The 16032-nt window shown below is 43.4% G+C and overlaps 1 protein-coding gene across 1 annotated transcript in view; it reads left to right on the top strand.

Annotated features, from left to right (window-relative positions):
- Window positions 1-1225: 1225 nt before the first annotated feature.
- The window catches only part of MGAT4A (alpha-1,3-mannosyl-glycoprotein 4-beta-N-acetylglucosaminyltransferase A), a 50501-nt gene continuing 35694 nt past the window's right edge, over window positions 1226-16032 (top strand). Inside the window, exons 1-2 of the mRNA XM_033147563.1 lie at window positions 1226-1507; window positions 3437-3761. Coding sequence (XP_033003454.1) covers window positions 3668-3761 — 94 coding nt within the window. The 5' untranslated portion in view covers window positions 1226-1507; window positions 3437-3667. The remainder of the gene's footprint in view (window positions 1508-3436; window positions 3762-16032) is intronic.

Raw genomic sequence — 16032 nt, 5'->3', positions numbered from 1 at the left:
GCATAAGTTTGAATATAGCAGTGATGGAAGAAGTGGCAGCTTTAAACAATGGCAGATATTTGAGTAGAGCAAGCAGGGGATAACACTGAGTGGGGGAAAGTAGTACTGTAGTTTAAAACAAGGGTTGAGTGCTGCAAGAAGGAAGCTGGGAAAGGTTCTGTAGCATTAGCTTCTTTGTTGTATCCATCGCTGCTGTTTCTTCTTGTCAAAATCAGATTACAGTATTTTTTAAAAACAACATACCAGTAGCCGCATCAAGCATTCTGATAAAGGTCTCTTCTGCAAGATCTATTAGTTGTTGGTTTTTAAAGTCCTGTTGTATGCACTGCAATTTTTCAAGGTAATACCCCACATGTGCTGAGCCCTTGAGAGATAGAAATCGCATTTCATTTGAGCAGGCAAGTTGTGTCCACATATGTCACATATGAAAAACTGCACTAATCTACTGCCACATCAGCAGTGACAATGGGCATATAACGGGTTCTATTTACTTAGCAGACTTTATATGGTAAAAATAAATTCATATTAAATGATTAAAATGTTAAATGTAAGAAGAAGAAGTAGTATGGGCTGGCATCTTGATTTGGAAGGTGTTGAAAACTTGCAGCACTAATTCCACAAAAACCTTCTGGTCTGGAGGAGGAAGCCAAGGAAACAATCCTGCTCAAATAAGACACTGTATTCAGAGCATTAGGGGATAGGAAAAATAAAAGTGGAGGCTAATGTCAGACAAGAGGGTGGATCTGAACCAAAGATGCCAAAGATCCCTATCGCGACCTCACAAATCTAAGATCAGTAGATTTCAGTTTGCTGCTTCTCTCAGCAATATTGCCCCACTGCTGGGACCTGGAAAGCCACTTCCAGCCTCAGAAAACATCTACAGTCCTCTGGGCACTTAACCGGGCATTAAGTCCCTATTGAAAACAGAGGGACATTAGCAAGAACTGACCTTCTAATGAGTTTGCTCGAATTTTTCAAGGTGCAAGGAACTGGAAATTACACTGCACAAACCCACAGCTCTCCTCCTCCCGCACTTCAGCTATCAATAAGAGGTGAAAGAAAACTCGCGAGATTTCTATATAAACCCCCCCTGGTCCGAGACTGACATCTGACTACACCATCCGCTGGAAACGTGCCATCCAGTAAAGGACGACCATTGGCTCCTTGCGCTGTTTGGGTTGGCCAATGGAGGTTCGGGTGAGGTGAAAGGAGGCGGGCGCTCAGAAACCTAGCCGGTGTGGGCTTCTGCTCCTTGGAGTCCTCCTCAGTGGCAGCTTGGGAGAAGCGTTTCCTCTGCTGCGGTGAGAGAGGACCGAAGAGGTAAATTCCCTTTTTGTGTGTGTGCGGCAGGCGAGGGCAAGGCAGCTGTAACTGCAAGGGGACTCTTGGAACGCCTCCTGCGCGGGTAGGCACGCGCGCAAAGAACACGCGCGCCTGAGAGTGTGTGGAACCCTCGCCTTTTCTTTCTCTCCGTGCAGGAGCAAAGGGCGGCTCCTGCGGGACCAAGGTGAGCGCCGGCGCGGGAAGGCAGCGCACGCCAAAGCCCGCGTCCACTCGGGGCTCCGCTCTGCCCATTCCCGGAGAGCGAACGGGGGCTTCCTGCGGTCTTCGGCGGGCCCTGGTGGGATGAATTGACGCGAGTTTGGAGCTTTTGGCTTGCAGTGGGTTTGGTATTATTGCTATTGGTGCGTCTGCCTGCAAGACGGCGGTGTCGGTGTCTGTGAGGTGGGCAGACCAAAATAAATAAATAAAATTAAAATAATAAAAAGCCACCTTTTCTGTGTGACGAGGGAGATGCAGGCCGGCCGGCCGGCCGACCAGCCAGCCAGCCACTCTTTGGTGCAGCCGCCTCCCCAAGTTCGTCCTGCCAAAGTCGGTCGGCGGGCGGGGAGGGGACTGTTTTGGAGTAAGTGGACTGTGCAATGCGACAACGAGCTCGCTCTGTGGTTTGTACACGCAGGCGTAGGGACTCGGAGAGAGAAAGAAGGAACGCAAGAGAGGAGAAGAAGGGCAGGGAGGCGGATGGAGAGAGGGTCCGTTGGATACTGCGTCTGTGCGTGCGTGTGAATGCGTGTACGCGGGCAAACTCGCTCTCCGCCTACATCAGAAGGATGGGGGCACGGTGGGGGGGGGAGATGAGCATTGGCAGGCTAAGCATGCTTTGGACCTTACTTTGCTACGGTGGTACCGTTTTCCCTGTGGGGGTGGGGGCAAATACATTCATTTTGTAACACGCTATAATGTGACACACGTTTGTTGTTGGAACGAAGTGGGGGGGGATTCGGAGGGCTGGAGAAATCACCTGACAGTGTATCTAATCCCCACGAAAGAGGGAAAGAGGGGGGGGGGTTGTATATGCGTATGAAGCACGCGAGTTATGAATAGACCGGTCACCGAGTTTGGTGTGACCTGTATGTCGTTCTCTCTGCCTTTTAGACAAGCTATTCTCGTTAAAACTCTGTTGAAAAGCTGTTCAAGGGTATGAATGAAGATTGAATCCTGCCTACATCTCCTAGGTACAAGCACACAATGCAGAACGTAACCCTTCCTTGGTGCATTTGGGAACTGATCCTGCAGGCTTCCCTTGCTTGATCAAAACAAATGTCAGCTACTTGTAACCATGAATCTCAGAAGCATTTGTGAAACAGTAACAACTTCTGACGTTTCAAATGTTTAAACTTTTCATGTGCTATAGTTACTACTTCAAATGTACAATTTGTTTCGAACACCTTAGGTTGCAAACTTAAGCACACCTACTAGAACGAAAGCACCTGTTGGTGGAATGAATGCAATAGCGATTGACTGCAGAAAAGTGGTTTTGTTTAAGTGAGTGGCAGAGTGAGTTGGCTAAGAAGCAACCGTTGAAAGGAGAAGGGAGACTGTGAGAGAAGCGGGGGGGGGGGGTTGAGATGAGAGAAATGTGTTAACAAGCTGGCATGTAAATGTATCAGCAAGTTGGCTGGATCTTATAGGAGTCTGAGCTGCCCAATGATACCTGGAGGATCACAAGTACCCCCACCCCACCCCCATGCATAGGAGTACACTCCATGAATGTTCAAACAATCCATAAAGCTGGGTTCCACACACACCCCGCCGGAACTTGTTGGAACTCAGTTCCGGCAACTCTCAGGTGGGTTCTGGCACCTCTCAGGTGGGCGCCATTGACATTCTAAGAGAACTGAAAAAAATAGCACTGCATAAAACAGCCTTGTAAATTGGAGATAATGCAAATCTACAAGAGAGTAAAGGGGTAGGTGTTGAGGCTGAGAAGATGTGGCTTGCCCAAAGCCTCTTACTAAGATAATGACAGATAAGAGGTTTGAGCCTGTGTCATTTGCAGTTCCTTCAGTCTCTTCTCTGTTGTGTGATGTGCTTCAATTTACTATGGACTACTCTTCATTTTTAGACTGAAACTGAGTTTCCCCTTTATGCTTAGGGAGTAGAAGAACAAAGAATGAAGGGCAAACTCTTCAAAAGCTTCTGAGAGTTCGTCATTTTCCGTCGCTACGTCTGCTCTGCAGGTTGCACAATGATTTGGAAATGACAATACCACATTCTCTTTTTGCTTCTGGCTATGCCGTGCTAGCGCTGGAATAAGCGGGCTTCAAGCCAACAGACGAAACTGAAATCCTGACTGTTGGCCAAATACAAACCATGTTGAAATGAGATGAGGCTCCGAAATGGGACTGTGGCCACTGCATTAATTTTCATCACATCTTTCCTCAGTTTGTCTTGGTACACAGCATGGCAGAATGGGAAAGGTAAGTGGCATCTTTTTTTTCCTGAAAAAAAAATGCACAGTTTTGTGTATGACTGGTGTTGTGTGGGGTTTAAAAAAAAACATTGCGTGGACATGTTGTGGGGTGGGGAATCCAGTTTTTGTGATAAAACAACCCCCACCATCCCATTAGCCATGATGGGGCTGATGGGAGTTGGAGTCTAATATCTGGAGGGCCATAGATTCTCCATCCTTATTTTAGACCAATTTCAGAAATAGTATGCTAACTGTTTCTGTCTGCAAATTTGGTGTTGCATTTGTAGGCTTAAACCACCCCCCCACACACACAATGCAAAGAAGACCGCATCCAGATTTCTGATAAATCTAACCAGAGCAGTGCACGGAAACGCCGTTTACCTTCCCGCCAGAGTGGTACCTATTTATCTACTTGCACTTTGACGTGCTTTCGAACTGCTAGGTGGGCTAACCATAGAAGGAGACAATTCATAGTATTAGTTTGCAGTTTTTTCTCTCTGTGTGGGTCAGTGCATACCTGGCCATTTGTAGGTCTCCAGCTTTTCTTTCTTTCTTTTTAAATAGAGTGCAATCATAGGAGCCAACTCCTAGGGGCCAAGGTCACTTTAGGCCAGGCACCCCCAAACTCAGCCCTCCAGCTTTTTTGGGGACTACATTTCCCATGATCCCTGACCACTGGTCCTGTTAGCTAGGGATGATGGGAGGGCTGGAGGGCTGAGTTTGGGGATGCCTGCTTTAGGCCTCCTATAAAATATTTGAGGGGTCTGCCCTCCCAGTTGATGGGCATTGCCACTCATATGGGGTGCATGCACCATGTCATTATGTGGGGCAGGACTTACCTGCCCCCCAATATTTTATTCAAGTTGGGCCCCCTGAGTGCAATGAATTGCTGCTTTTTATTTGATTTATGCTCAAAAAGTTCTCTCAACCCTACAAGGAAAGAATTAAAAGTTTATTTAACTTTGCTACGACCAAGGTATGGTCCTGCACTGTTGATCTTGGTTCTGCATGGTGGGGCGGGGGGGGGGGGGAAGAATCCCAAAGTAACTGCAATTCTGAGCTGCAGTAATTATTCAGAGAATTATGTCTTTGGCCTGTTTAGTGGTAGGGTACACAAGGCCGATAGACTAATCCACAGTATTTGTTTATGAAAGATACTCACCGTATTCTAATTTTGTTGGTTAGTTGCTGGAAAACTACTGTATTTTAAAACAAGGTTGGGATCCCCTACACTTAAAATCTTTTTAAAATTAAAAATATATAAGTAACATTTTAGAAGGGCCAAATAAATTACTTCCCACAGAAAATAGTGCTGGGAAACAAAAATTGTGTGTGTGTGGGGGGGGGGGGAAGAGAGATTAGTGCTAATGAATTGATTGACACTCGTAACTGCTCAGTTTCCTCCCCCTTTGGTAGATGTCCCAGTGCTGTTCCCTGTGACGGGTGCCAGAGGTTGCAGTCACATTGACCCATTCTACTGTTGCTGATTTTGCCGATTTCAAAGGAAATATAATAGGAATTTATTTTATTTGTGTGTGCATTGCAAGCCAGCCATTATTTGTGCTTGTAAACTTCAGTATAGGGAAGTGGTACAAAAGATCTCTCTCACACACCTGGGAGAAGCTGTGCCTGCCATAGAACACTGTTCTGGGGCCAGTGGACCATTGGTACAAGGTAGCTTCATGTACGTATGTATTAGAACGTTTATTGAAACTAAAGGCTGATTTATATATCAGGGGATGTCTTTGGAGATGTGCTTCCTGCTTCTTGTTCTGCACATTTATCGCTGCTATATCTTGTGTAAGTATTCCTGGGGTCATGTCCCCTTGAGCAGAGCAAAGTTTGCATTGCAAGTAAACCTGTATAGAATTGGACTGAGAGCAGGAAAAACTGCTTTTTGAAGGGGACATGAAAGGCTGCATCATTGATCGGCCAGGTGGAAAATGGCCTGCAAGGCAGGAACAAGTCTTTCAGGACTTACAGCCAATATGGTCTCTTTATAAATAGAGACCCTTTGGGAATACATAAATGCTGCCTCTTGACTGATGTTTTTAGTATATTTGAAAATCTTGATGTTTTCTAGCTTCCACGGTCCATTTCATTCAGTAGCATTAATTCATTCATGTAACCGTCTGCACTTCAGGCCAGGTGATTCTTATTTTCCTCCCCTAGATAAAACTGAAAACATTTACTATAATCTGTGCAGGTTAAAATTTATTTCGCTTGGAGTTTTTTTAGACAAATCACAAAGTAAACACAGTTAATAAGAGAGGGCATGCTTCACTGAAAACTCTTGCTCATTCTCTAGAGACTATTTAATATCGCATTCATGCTCTTCTGTTTTAGCAGGATTTGCCTGCTTCTGGCTTTCATCTCTTTAGTCAAAGAGCTAGTTTCCTCTCCTTATGATCAACCTTGCAACATTTGTATCCCTTAGCATTGCTTCTTCCAAGAGGCCATTACTTATATGTAGCTTGCATGCCTAACTGTACGGTATGTATGAGTGTGATTTTTGTATCCCATGTTGGACGCAAAACAGATGACCTAAATAGCCTGTTACTTTAAGATCTGACAAAGTGCAGCAGGTTAATTCAGTTAATGAAAGTTGTGTTTCTTACACTTAACAATATCACCTACAGGGCAGGAAATGGCCATAGGTTCACAAGTGATTGATTGTGACCATACGGTTATTTGCAACTTGGGTTTAAAGTTGGATTCCTTGTTAGTCTTTATCCATAACTTGGGTTCGCGTCAATGCTTAATTGTTTTTAGGCGGGTAACTTATTTCGGGATAATTCTGTCAACAAGCAGGAGTACAATATATGCGAAATTGCGTTTAAAATGAAAACCATCCTTCCGGTGTAGTACACTAGGCCACCCCACTCTACGAGATTAGTTCTGGTTTCAGGTTTTAAAGGCCTGTTTTTGTGGGGTTTTAAAAACTATGTACACTGGCAGAGGAAGAGGGGGGCAGTGGGAGCACACTGGCCCCAGCAGCATGATCCCACTGGGGTTTCATCGCGGCTGCCCCCCCCCCGCCCGTGCTGGGTGCCCCGCCCCTGCAGGCGGCGCGTCACACCCCCAGAACATGTGCCAGCCCTGCCCCCACCTGCTCTCCGCCCCTGGTGCTGGAGCATGAAGTTCCGCCACTGACTACGTAGAAATTGTGTTTACGAAGTTGTTTCCATAGCTGCATTGATACACATAATTCAGCTGCTGAAAGCCCTGTTCCTGTTCCTGCTCTTTCTAGGGCAATATACATATCTTTTAAAATCTTTGGCACTTATCCAGTACAGCAGTTATATGTGTCAAGCAGCAACACACCAGTGCTTATGTGGACCTTTTAAAACTGGAAATGGAACAGACTCCTGTGTTGGCCAAATAACACCAGTGGTAATTGGTTTCTTACACCCAATCTTGTTAACTGCTATGCCTATGAGCACTCTTATAGGGCCCATTATATATCCCAGCTTCTCTCTGTCTGCTTAAATTTTGGTCACCTGGGTTGTGCTCTTCCTGGAAATGGTAAATGATGTGAGCCCTCTTCAGTTGTTTGCTTCTCCCTATATATGATTGCCATCATTTGAGGTGGAACAGATTGTAGTCCCTGCCCTCCCCTCTACAACACCCTCGTCACCATGTTCATTGTCACCCAGTGCTGGGAAATGAACTTCGGCAGTGGGGAGATCCGCTGTGCTTGTGTTGGCTCCTACCAGCACTACTTAGAAGCCTGGTCTTTCAGGTCAGGGGTCAGCAAACTTTTTCAGCAGGGGTCCACTGTCCCTCAGACCTTGTGGGGGGCCGGACTATATTTTGTAAGGGGGGGAAAAGAATGAATTCCTATGCCCCACAAATAACCCAGAGATGCATTTTAAATAAAAGGACACATTCTACTCATGTAAAAACACCAGGCAGGCCCCACAAATAACCCAGAAATACATTTTGAATAAAAGGACACATTCTACTCATGTAGAAACATGCTGATTCCCAGACCGTCTGCGTGCTGGATTTAGAAGGCAATTGGGCCGGATCCAGCCCCCGGGCCTTAGTTTGCCAAACCATGTTCTACATCTCACAGAGAGCTTCCATGAGTAGAGAAGACCTGCTGCAAAAGTTGCCTTTCCAACATTGGGGAAGATGATAAAGGCATGTGGCTAATATGTGCATCTCTTCAGAGGGCTCTTGTGTTCTGTCATACAGTTGGCTGCTTCCTCCTTAGCCCATTGTGTTCACCATTTTAAAAGGCATTGCTGATGCAAGCAGTCATTGAGCAATGAATGCTGGAGGAAATGATCTGGGTGACTTCTTTGGTGAAAAGCCACCTCTGGTTTTCATTGTGTCATTTGATGCATACAGTTAGCTATATATATATATATATATATATATATATATATATATATATATATATATAATCTTCTAAGATGATATACCACATTTTTCATTCCATAAGACACACTTTTTTCCTCCTAAAAAGTAAGGGGAAATATCTGTGTGTTTTATGGAGCGAATGGTGGTCCCTGGAGCCAAATTGCCCAGGGGCCAAAAGAGGATCATGCTTTTTATTTTACAAAGAGAAAAGGGGGTGTTGAAAGGACCCTGCTCAGCAGCTGATCAGCAAGAGATCGGGAGAGAGATAAGAGTCCCCGGCTCCCTTTCAGCCCCGCCCCCTTGCCCAGGCCTCTATTGTTGAATGTGCTGCAGAGGGAGGTTGTTTGTTTCCCCAGCAACATGTGACTGGCTGATTAGATTATCAGTCTGGAAACTGTAGAAAAGGCTCCCTTTCCTTTAGAAGCTGCAGAAATGTGAGTTGAACCCCATAAAAAGGGGCTTTTCCTCTTTGCTTTTCCCCTTTTGCAAAAGGAGCTTTGCTTTTCCCCCTTTGCAAAAAAAGCTGCAAAACTTTTAGCTGATCCTCAAAAAAGCAGGGCATTTAGAGGAGGAAAACCAGGAAAAAAATTTTTTTTTCTTGTTTCCTCCTCTAAAAACGAGGTTCGCCCTATGGTCCGGTGCGCCCTATGGAGCGAAAAATACGGTACTGTGCACATCCGTTGACCATTCAGATGCTACTTGTATTTGTAAGCTGACTTTGTAGGCTCTACACACTTCGGCTTAATTATTCATGTTCCTCCTGAAACAGTGTCCCATACTCCTCATTCTTCTGGCATATGCAGAGGACTCAAGGGAGAGGAGGAGGCCATGTTTCACCTGTTTCCAGGCTTTGGGAATGTCAGAAGTAGTTGTAGACTACCGCCCAGAACTCAATATGGTGCAAGACTGACACCCCACTCTATGAACTATTTGTGTGTGCAGGATAACTCAGTGGGAGGGCTAGGGCTCTTTTTGCTATGCATATTTGTCACTTCCTGAGCTTGAGGGCAAGAGGCTTCTGGAAGGAGTTTTGATTTGCTTCTGGCAGCCATATTTATGGACCTTTTTCATCTGACTAACAAACAACAAATCAGCTTATTAGGCACCATGGTATAAGGTACACGTACACACACACACACACACACACACACACAATGTGTATAGTCAGCTAAGAAATGGTTGAGTGTGCATACTCCACCTTTGGCTAAGATGCTTTGATACCTTGAAATGGTCACAAACATTACCTGAAGAGAATTTGTCACAATAAGAGATGAGGAAAAGGGTAGCTATGGTGACGATAGTGGCAGCTCAGTTTGGCAGAAGGGGAGAAATTGCATCACAGCGGAGGGACTGGAGAGGCTAGGAAGCAGGAAGAGTGAAATGGAAGAGAAGAAGCAGATATATTGGGATGTGGAGGCAGCCTGAGTTTGGCAAGAGTTCCCATGGGTGGATGTTTAGGGAAGCTTCTACTGTTTGCTTTGGTACCAGAGATGATATATTGGGGAAACAATTCAGAACAGGAAGAGACAAAGTGATGGAGAATCCTGCAGCATGGCAGCATGTGGTGTGCTTTCTTATGTTCTTTTTCCTCCTGTGCCCAGGGTGTTTCACAGGCATCATGCTTCTTTCATCTGGAGAATGTGATCCTGTCTTCAGTATTCTATAGTTTTCTGGATCAAATAACCACAGCGGGGTTTCCCAAACTTGGGTCTCCCATCTGTTGTTGGACTACAGCACCCATCATCCCTAGCTAGCAGGACCAGTGGTCAGAGATGACGGGAATTGTAGTCCAAAAACAGCTGGAGACCCAAGTTTGGGAAACTGGTCCTAAGTATCGCAAGTACTAATACAATAATCTGAATTCACCCACGGTCATCCAGGAACACCCGCAGTTGTTCCACCACTCCTGTCTTTCTGCAGAATCAGTTTTTACCCTGCAAATGTGCATTTGTTTCACATAACCTTCCGATGTATGCTTCTGTTGTGTTTTGTATCAAACTTTGGTTAGTGAGGAGAGAGGTTAACTGTGAATCCCGGTTCAGATGACACACCAAGCCAAAATTTTGCAAATGCAGTGCAGCAGTAAAAAGGAGCAAAGTGGTTGTGAGAGCCCAGCCATTTCCAATTGTATCACAAAGTCATAGTTTGGATTACCACACCATGCAAACATTTTAATGTGTGTGTAATTGATGTACTTTTTAAGGAATATTATCTGGTTAAGATTTTGAAGCTGTTTGAAAATGCAATCGAAAGCTGATAGCTTGATGTAAGTAAAACACATTCAATGTGCAAACCGATTGAGAGAATAGTGGTTACTAATTAGGTGAGAAATGTTACTGGTGACAGATGGCTCTGTGTAAATTAAATGAACTGTACTACCTGATTAGAGTTTCATCTGGAGGATAATTGCATTGTCGTCTTATCATTCTCCGTAGTTTTTTTCAGGTCAAAACGTCTCTTCAATGCAGTGATACATTATGTGTAATGATGGTACTGTAAGTCCCAAATTAGGGCTTGAGATATCCTGATGCTAAATTATTTACCACTAAAGCCTGTGGCCCAAATCCCATTTTAACACTGTGTAATGGCTTTCAAATAAAATAGGATAGATGTGGCACACCCCTGCATGAACCAAAACTGAAAAAACCGAGTTAGCTTCTACAAAGTATTTGCTTTAAAACATTAATTTTTGGAAAAGTTTTTAACTAGTCAAAACTTTGTATTCAGGTCAGCGGTCTATCACAAACATTGTAAGAGCTGCCATGGCTGTCTTTGCAGCAGATATTACCGGTACATAAATTGTATAACTCAGGGGGTCATTTAGTGGGGAGGAGACATATACTCAAAAGTTGCAGCCATTCCGTAATAGCCCAAGTGTTCGGGAAATGCTGATACAGGTAGGTCTAGTACTTTGGTAGCATGTGGTTATTAATGTCTTACTGTAAGATGACCACATATACCTCAAGTCTCAATGGATTATATACAGTACTGTACTTCTATGTGCCATAATTTTATTACTTGTATATTGTGTATACAAGTTTATGATATATTAAAAATAATAATAATATGAGATGCAGTAGAATATGTGGGGGTAAGATCACCTATTTTTGACTAGAGGATCCAGCTGCACCACTGCTGTGGAGGTGTGCAACTGTTCCAGGACCTTTCCTGGTATCAGCGTCAAGTAGACCATTCGGTAGTTGCCTCTGTCCTTCCCCTATCTTTTGAAGGTGGGGACCTCACTTGTTCTCTTAAGAATTCTTTTAAGATTGTAGACAGAGGCTCTGAGATTACACCTGCAAGTTCCTTTAGTTCTCTTGGATACAGCTCACCGGGCCCCGGAGATTTGAATTTGTCTAAAGTAGCTAAGTGTTCCCATACCACCTCCTTTCCTATCTTGGGCTGCTGCTCCCTCTCTGCATAACTTATTAAAATACCGGTAGGTTTGGCACTGTTCTCCTTTTTTTGGGGGGGGGGGGAGACAGCTCAAGCTGTGTAATCTGCATGGCTGCCTTCCTGTTTATTGCACAGTCACCTTCCTGGTGATAGAACAAGGTCCCATGTGTAGATGGGATGATCCTGGTTCCTTCCTTTGTTTTCCCCCAAATAAACTTCCCATGCTTAAAAGGCACATTGCAGCACAATTCCAGGAAGGTGACTCTGCAATGACTGTAAGAGCAATAGAGCTGCATTGCGTTCCAGCTTAATTTTTCTGTTAGATTAGTGGTGGGGAACCAGTTCACTCCAAATATTGTTGGACTCCAACTCCCATCAGCTGCAGCGACCCTAGCAGTGCTTTTTTTAAAAAAGGGGGTACTCAAGGGTAGGCAGTACCAGCACCTCTTTTTATAGGAAAAAAGCACTAGAGCCTAGCCAGTGTTCAAGGAGGATGGACAACTCAAGGAGTCCAGCAACATTTGGAGGGCACAGAATCCTCAAACCTGATCTAGATTCTCTTTATCACACCCACCTCCCTGCCCTTCTGAATGCTCATCCTTCTCAAATAGTGATTTCACACTAGACTGTAATCCCTAGCAGTTTTGTTTAGATTGAAGCCCTAGTGTGAAACTGACATGCTTAAATTTCTCGCTTTTTCTAAGGCATTCATGTAATATAATGATCCAGTAACTTTCTGGTATTGCTCCATCTTGTCAGAACTTAGAAAGTCCAACTTCTTAAACCAAAGATAACCACAGCCAACCACAAACGAACAACCACATCCCACGCCAACTCCGACCTCTCTCATTGCCAAAGGAGCACAAGCAAACAACAGAGAACCTACATAAACAATGCTAACACCAAACCCTACTCATATCAAGTAAAAAAGAAACATCGTCACCCCACCCCACCTACCTCCCCATCCCACCCACTTCTCCCCCTTTTTTCTTTTCTTTTCTAATGTCTCACCAACACTGACTTATAAAAATGTTATATGGAAAAATACGAGAGAGACACTACCTTTGTACTACCTTTGAAAATCTTTAATAAAAATATTTTTAAAAAAAGAAAAAAAAGAAAGAAAGTCCAACTTCTTGAGAAGAACAGTCTTACAGTACCTGTAGGGATAAATTTCCTTAGAAGTATTCTTCTTCTCCCTGGACCAAGGGATATCAGGCAGATGAAATCTATTGCCACTAGACTCGCCTTCATCATTACGTTTCTGGTGGGTGTTATCTTATTACCCTATTTGTTTTAATTGCTTTTGTAGTTAATTGGCACTAAAACGCTTCTCTCTCTTAACCCCCCCCCAAACCATTTGCACAATGAGAGAAAAATTGCACTAATGAAATAAATATTTGGGGTTCTTTTCTTTTTTTAAAAAAACTCTGCTGCTTTTCTGGCCATTGCAATTTTAGCAACTCCTCCCCTAGTTAACATATCTTACCCAAACCAAAACACCAATTTTGCTTGATCACTGTTTAAAATAAATCTTGAAAACTTAGGCAAAAAAAGTTTTTTAAAAAATGGTGAACAGCACCTCCCTCTCACCCATGTCATGCCCACAGATATAAATGGAACATAGGAGGGAAAAGTGACCCCCCCAAATCAACCATGGAAAATCAAATGCAATTCTGCTGGAGGTTGCAATGGAATAACAATTAGTGGATAGGAGCCTTCTGTCTAGAAGCATCAAAGATAAGGCTGAGAGTAGGTAGATCACCCCCTTTTTTCCTTCTGCTGGAAAGAATGGGTTAATTACAACCATAAGAATGGCTGTTTTAGTTGAAAAGGTGATCTAAAATTTTATACAAGATATGGATGATGTATGCACTCAGAATATATTTGCCTAGTTACCATGCTGAATAGAGCCTATTAATTTTATTGACTTCAGTCTCCAATATTTTCCACTGCAGAAGCAGCAGCATAGCTGGAAATTCATTGTGATCCCTGCTGAATGCAGGAATGTTGTTGTTGATGATTTTATCTTCTTGTTGGGACCACTAGCAAAATCTGTTCACATATACTATACAACCCAGTGCCAAAAGGCAAAACAAATAGCCACGTCTGAATCAAAGAAGCAGAGCTGTAAATTAGCTTGTTGATCTCACCTGGAACTTTCAGTACATATCTTTAGGCACCAGGCGAAAATGTTCCTCTATAACCAGGCCTTTGGGCTGGTTAAACCTGCTATGTTTGTGTCATTAGTTTGTTTTTGTTTTTGTTTTATTTATTATGTATTTTGTGTTATCATTTTGGATTTTTATGTTGTGAACTGCCCTGTGATCTTTGGATGAAGGGCGGTATACAAATTTAATAAATTATAACAACAGCAACATATAAGGAAACAAATCCTCAACATGGAACTGTAGTAAAAGACTTATCTTTCCATCCAGATCATGGACTTAATTATCCTTATTGTTTGAAACCAATGCACAGACAGAGAACCATATGCTTGCCTCATTTGACCTTCATTTGGGTCTGATTCCCCCCCCCCCCAGTGCTAAAGTCTGAACCTCTAGCTCATAATTGATAAGAACAAGCTTTTTAGTGTTTAACACTGTATGCAGATGCAGTTTGATGTTGGAAGCAGATGTTGCTAACACCACATTTTTAATTGTTCCGATCTTTGCTTTTTCTGGCAATTTCCCTTTCCTTCCGCCAGCTTTTAAAATGAAGCAGTGGTTTATTTTGGTTATGGCCGTGTGTTTGGGTTTCTTTGAATATCCAAGAACATCAATTGTGTCTAAAACGAGAATATCTTTGTGTTAGCAGAGTTCACCCAACTTTGAACTTGCCTCTGAAAATCTGCAGGCTTTCAAAATATGTGTTTCTGGTTGAAATGCATGTCTAATTGTCTCTGTTAGTTTGTTTGGATGCTTAACTCTTCCAAGCTGTTATACCCCTTTATTTTTATATTCATCTCACAGCCATGTTCATACAGGGAATGTTGCATCACATTGTAGCAACTTGTTTCTCGTTAACAGTCTTGGTGCGGCAGGTTGACTTATTCCCTTCGTCATCTCATTATTCCTAGCTGCCTTTGTCTCTTCCAGTCACATCCTTACAGAAAGATTATTCTGTAGCCAGATGTGTTAAATTAAAGCAACTGAATGCTGGCTTTTACTAGTCAGTAGAGATGTTGACTTGGTCTGTTTTTCCACATTATATTCGACATTGATTCATAGGAATTGTTCCCCAGGCTAACAGTTAATCAGAAGTCCTGTCTGTGCATTGGTCTCTGAGATAAAATGTCCTGTCTCAGAAAGTCCCTCTGGCATTCTGGTATGCCCCTTCTCTTAAAGACAAAAGCACATGGTTAAGCTCTTACATGGTGTTTTCATAGGCGTTTTAATGTTGGTGTGACTCCCAATGCACCTGTGTCTTTCAGGTGTAATAACAATCCTTGTTACTATTCCTTGGTGAATGGGGGAATAGATTGACTGATGGATTATTTAATAGTGTAGAAGAAATTACCTAAGTGTGTAAAGCTTAGAGAGCTTTATTTAACAATCCAAAGTCTGGTTGATTGGTTTGAGGTGGTTTTTTGTTGTTGTTGTTGTTGGGGGGTAATCTCCCACCCCCCCCCCCAAAAAAACCATTAAAGGGCTTGGGGGAACTGAATACAGTAGTACCTCAGGTTAAGAACTTAATTCATTCTGGAGGTCTGTTCTTAACCAGAAACTGTTCTTAACCTGAGGTACCACTTTAGCTAATGGGGCCTGTCATGCGGCCGCCGTGCAATTTCTGTTCTCGTCCTGAAGCAAAGTTCGTAACCCGAGGTACTATTTCTGGGTTAGCGGAGTCTAACCTGAAGCGTCTGTAACCTCAAGTGTCTATAACCCGAGGTACCATTGTACTTCTAACAGATAATGCGTTCACAGTTTAATAAACCTGCAAAACGAAATCTAATTAAAATTGACTTTTGGCCATGTTTTTCACACCAGCCAAAGCCCTCAACCCACTTGCAGAATGGACATGCCCATGCAACGGGATTTCCTCTTTTCCCTACCCACCATCTTGCAGCATCCCCACCCCCGCTTTTTTGCATTGGGAGATCTCTCGGAGTACCTTTTTGAGGCACATAGAAGAAAGGAGAAGTCCTATTGTGTCCACTTATGAAGTGTTGGGTATTGCCCCAACATCTGTACAGAATTATTTAGATATATTCCTTTCTTTCTTTAATTTTCAGTTTACAGTGCAGCCTTGTACTTCTTTATTCACAAGTATGTCGCATGAAATTTAGTGGGGCTTGTTCTTGCGCAAGTGGGCAGTGTTAGAAATTAGCCCATCACCAGGCGTGTTTTGTGACTGGCACGGGTCCAATCGCAACCACATGGAGATCTCTGGATGCCAGGTTGACGACCGGAGAAAGCAAAATGTCACTTAGAGAAGAATCTGAAATATTTGTTTTATTCTGGGTTGTTCTGTTTGATGTTTTAATGTGTTGTAAACCACTTTGAGATTTGTCT

The sequence above is a fragment of the Lacerta agilis genome, chromosome 4 (genome assembly GCF_009819535.1).
Source record: "Lacerta agilis isolate rLacAgi1 chromosome 4, rLacAgi1.pri, whole genome shotgun sequence".
In the NCBI taxonomy this organism is placed as follows: domain Eukaryota; kingdom Metazoa; phylum Chordata; class Lepidosauria; order Squamata; family Lacertidae; genus Lacerta; species Lacerta agilis.
This window is presented reverse-complemented; position numbering and strand designations above follow the sequence as displayed.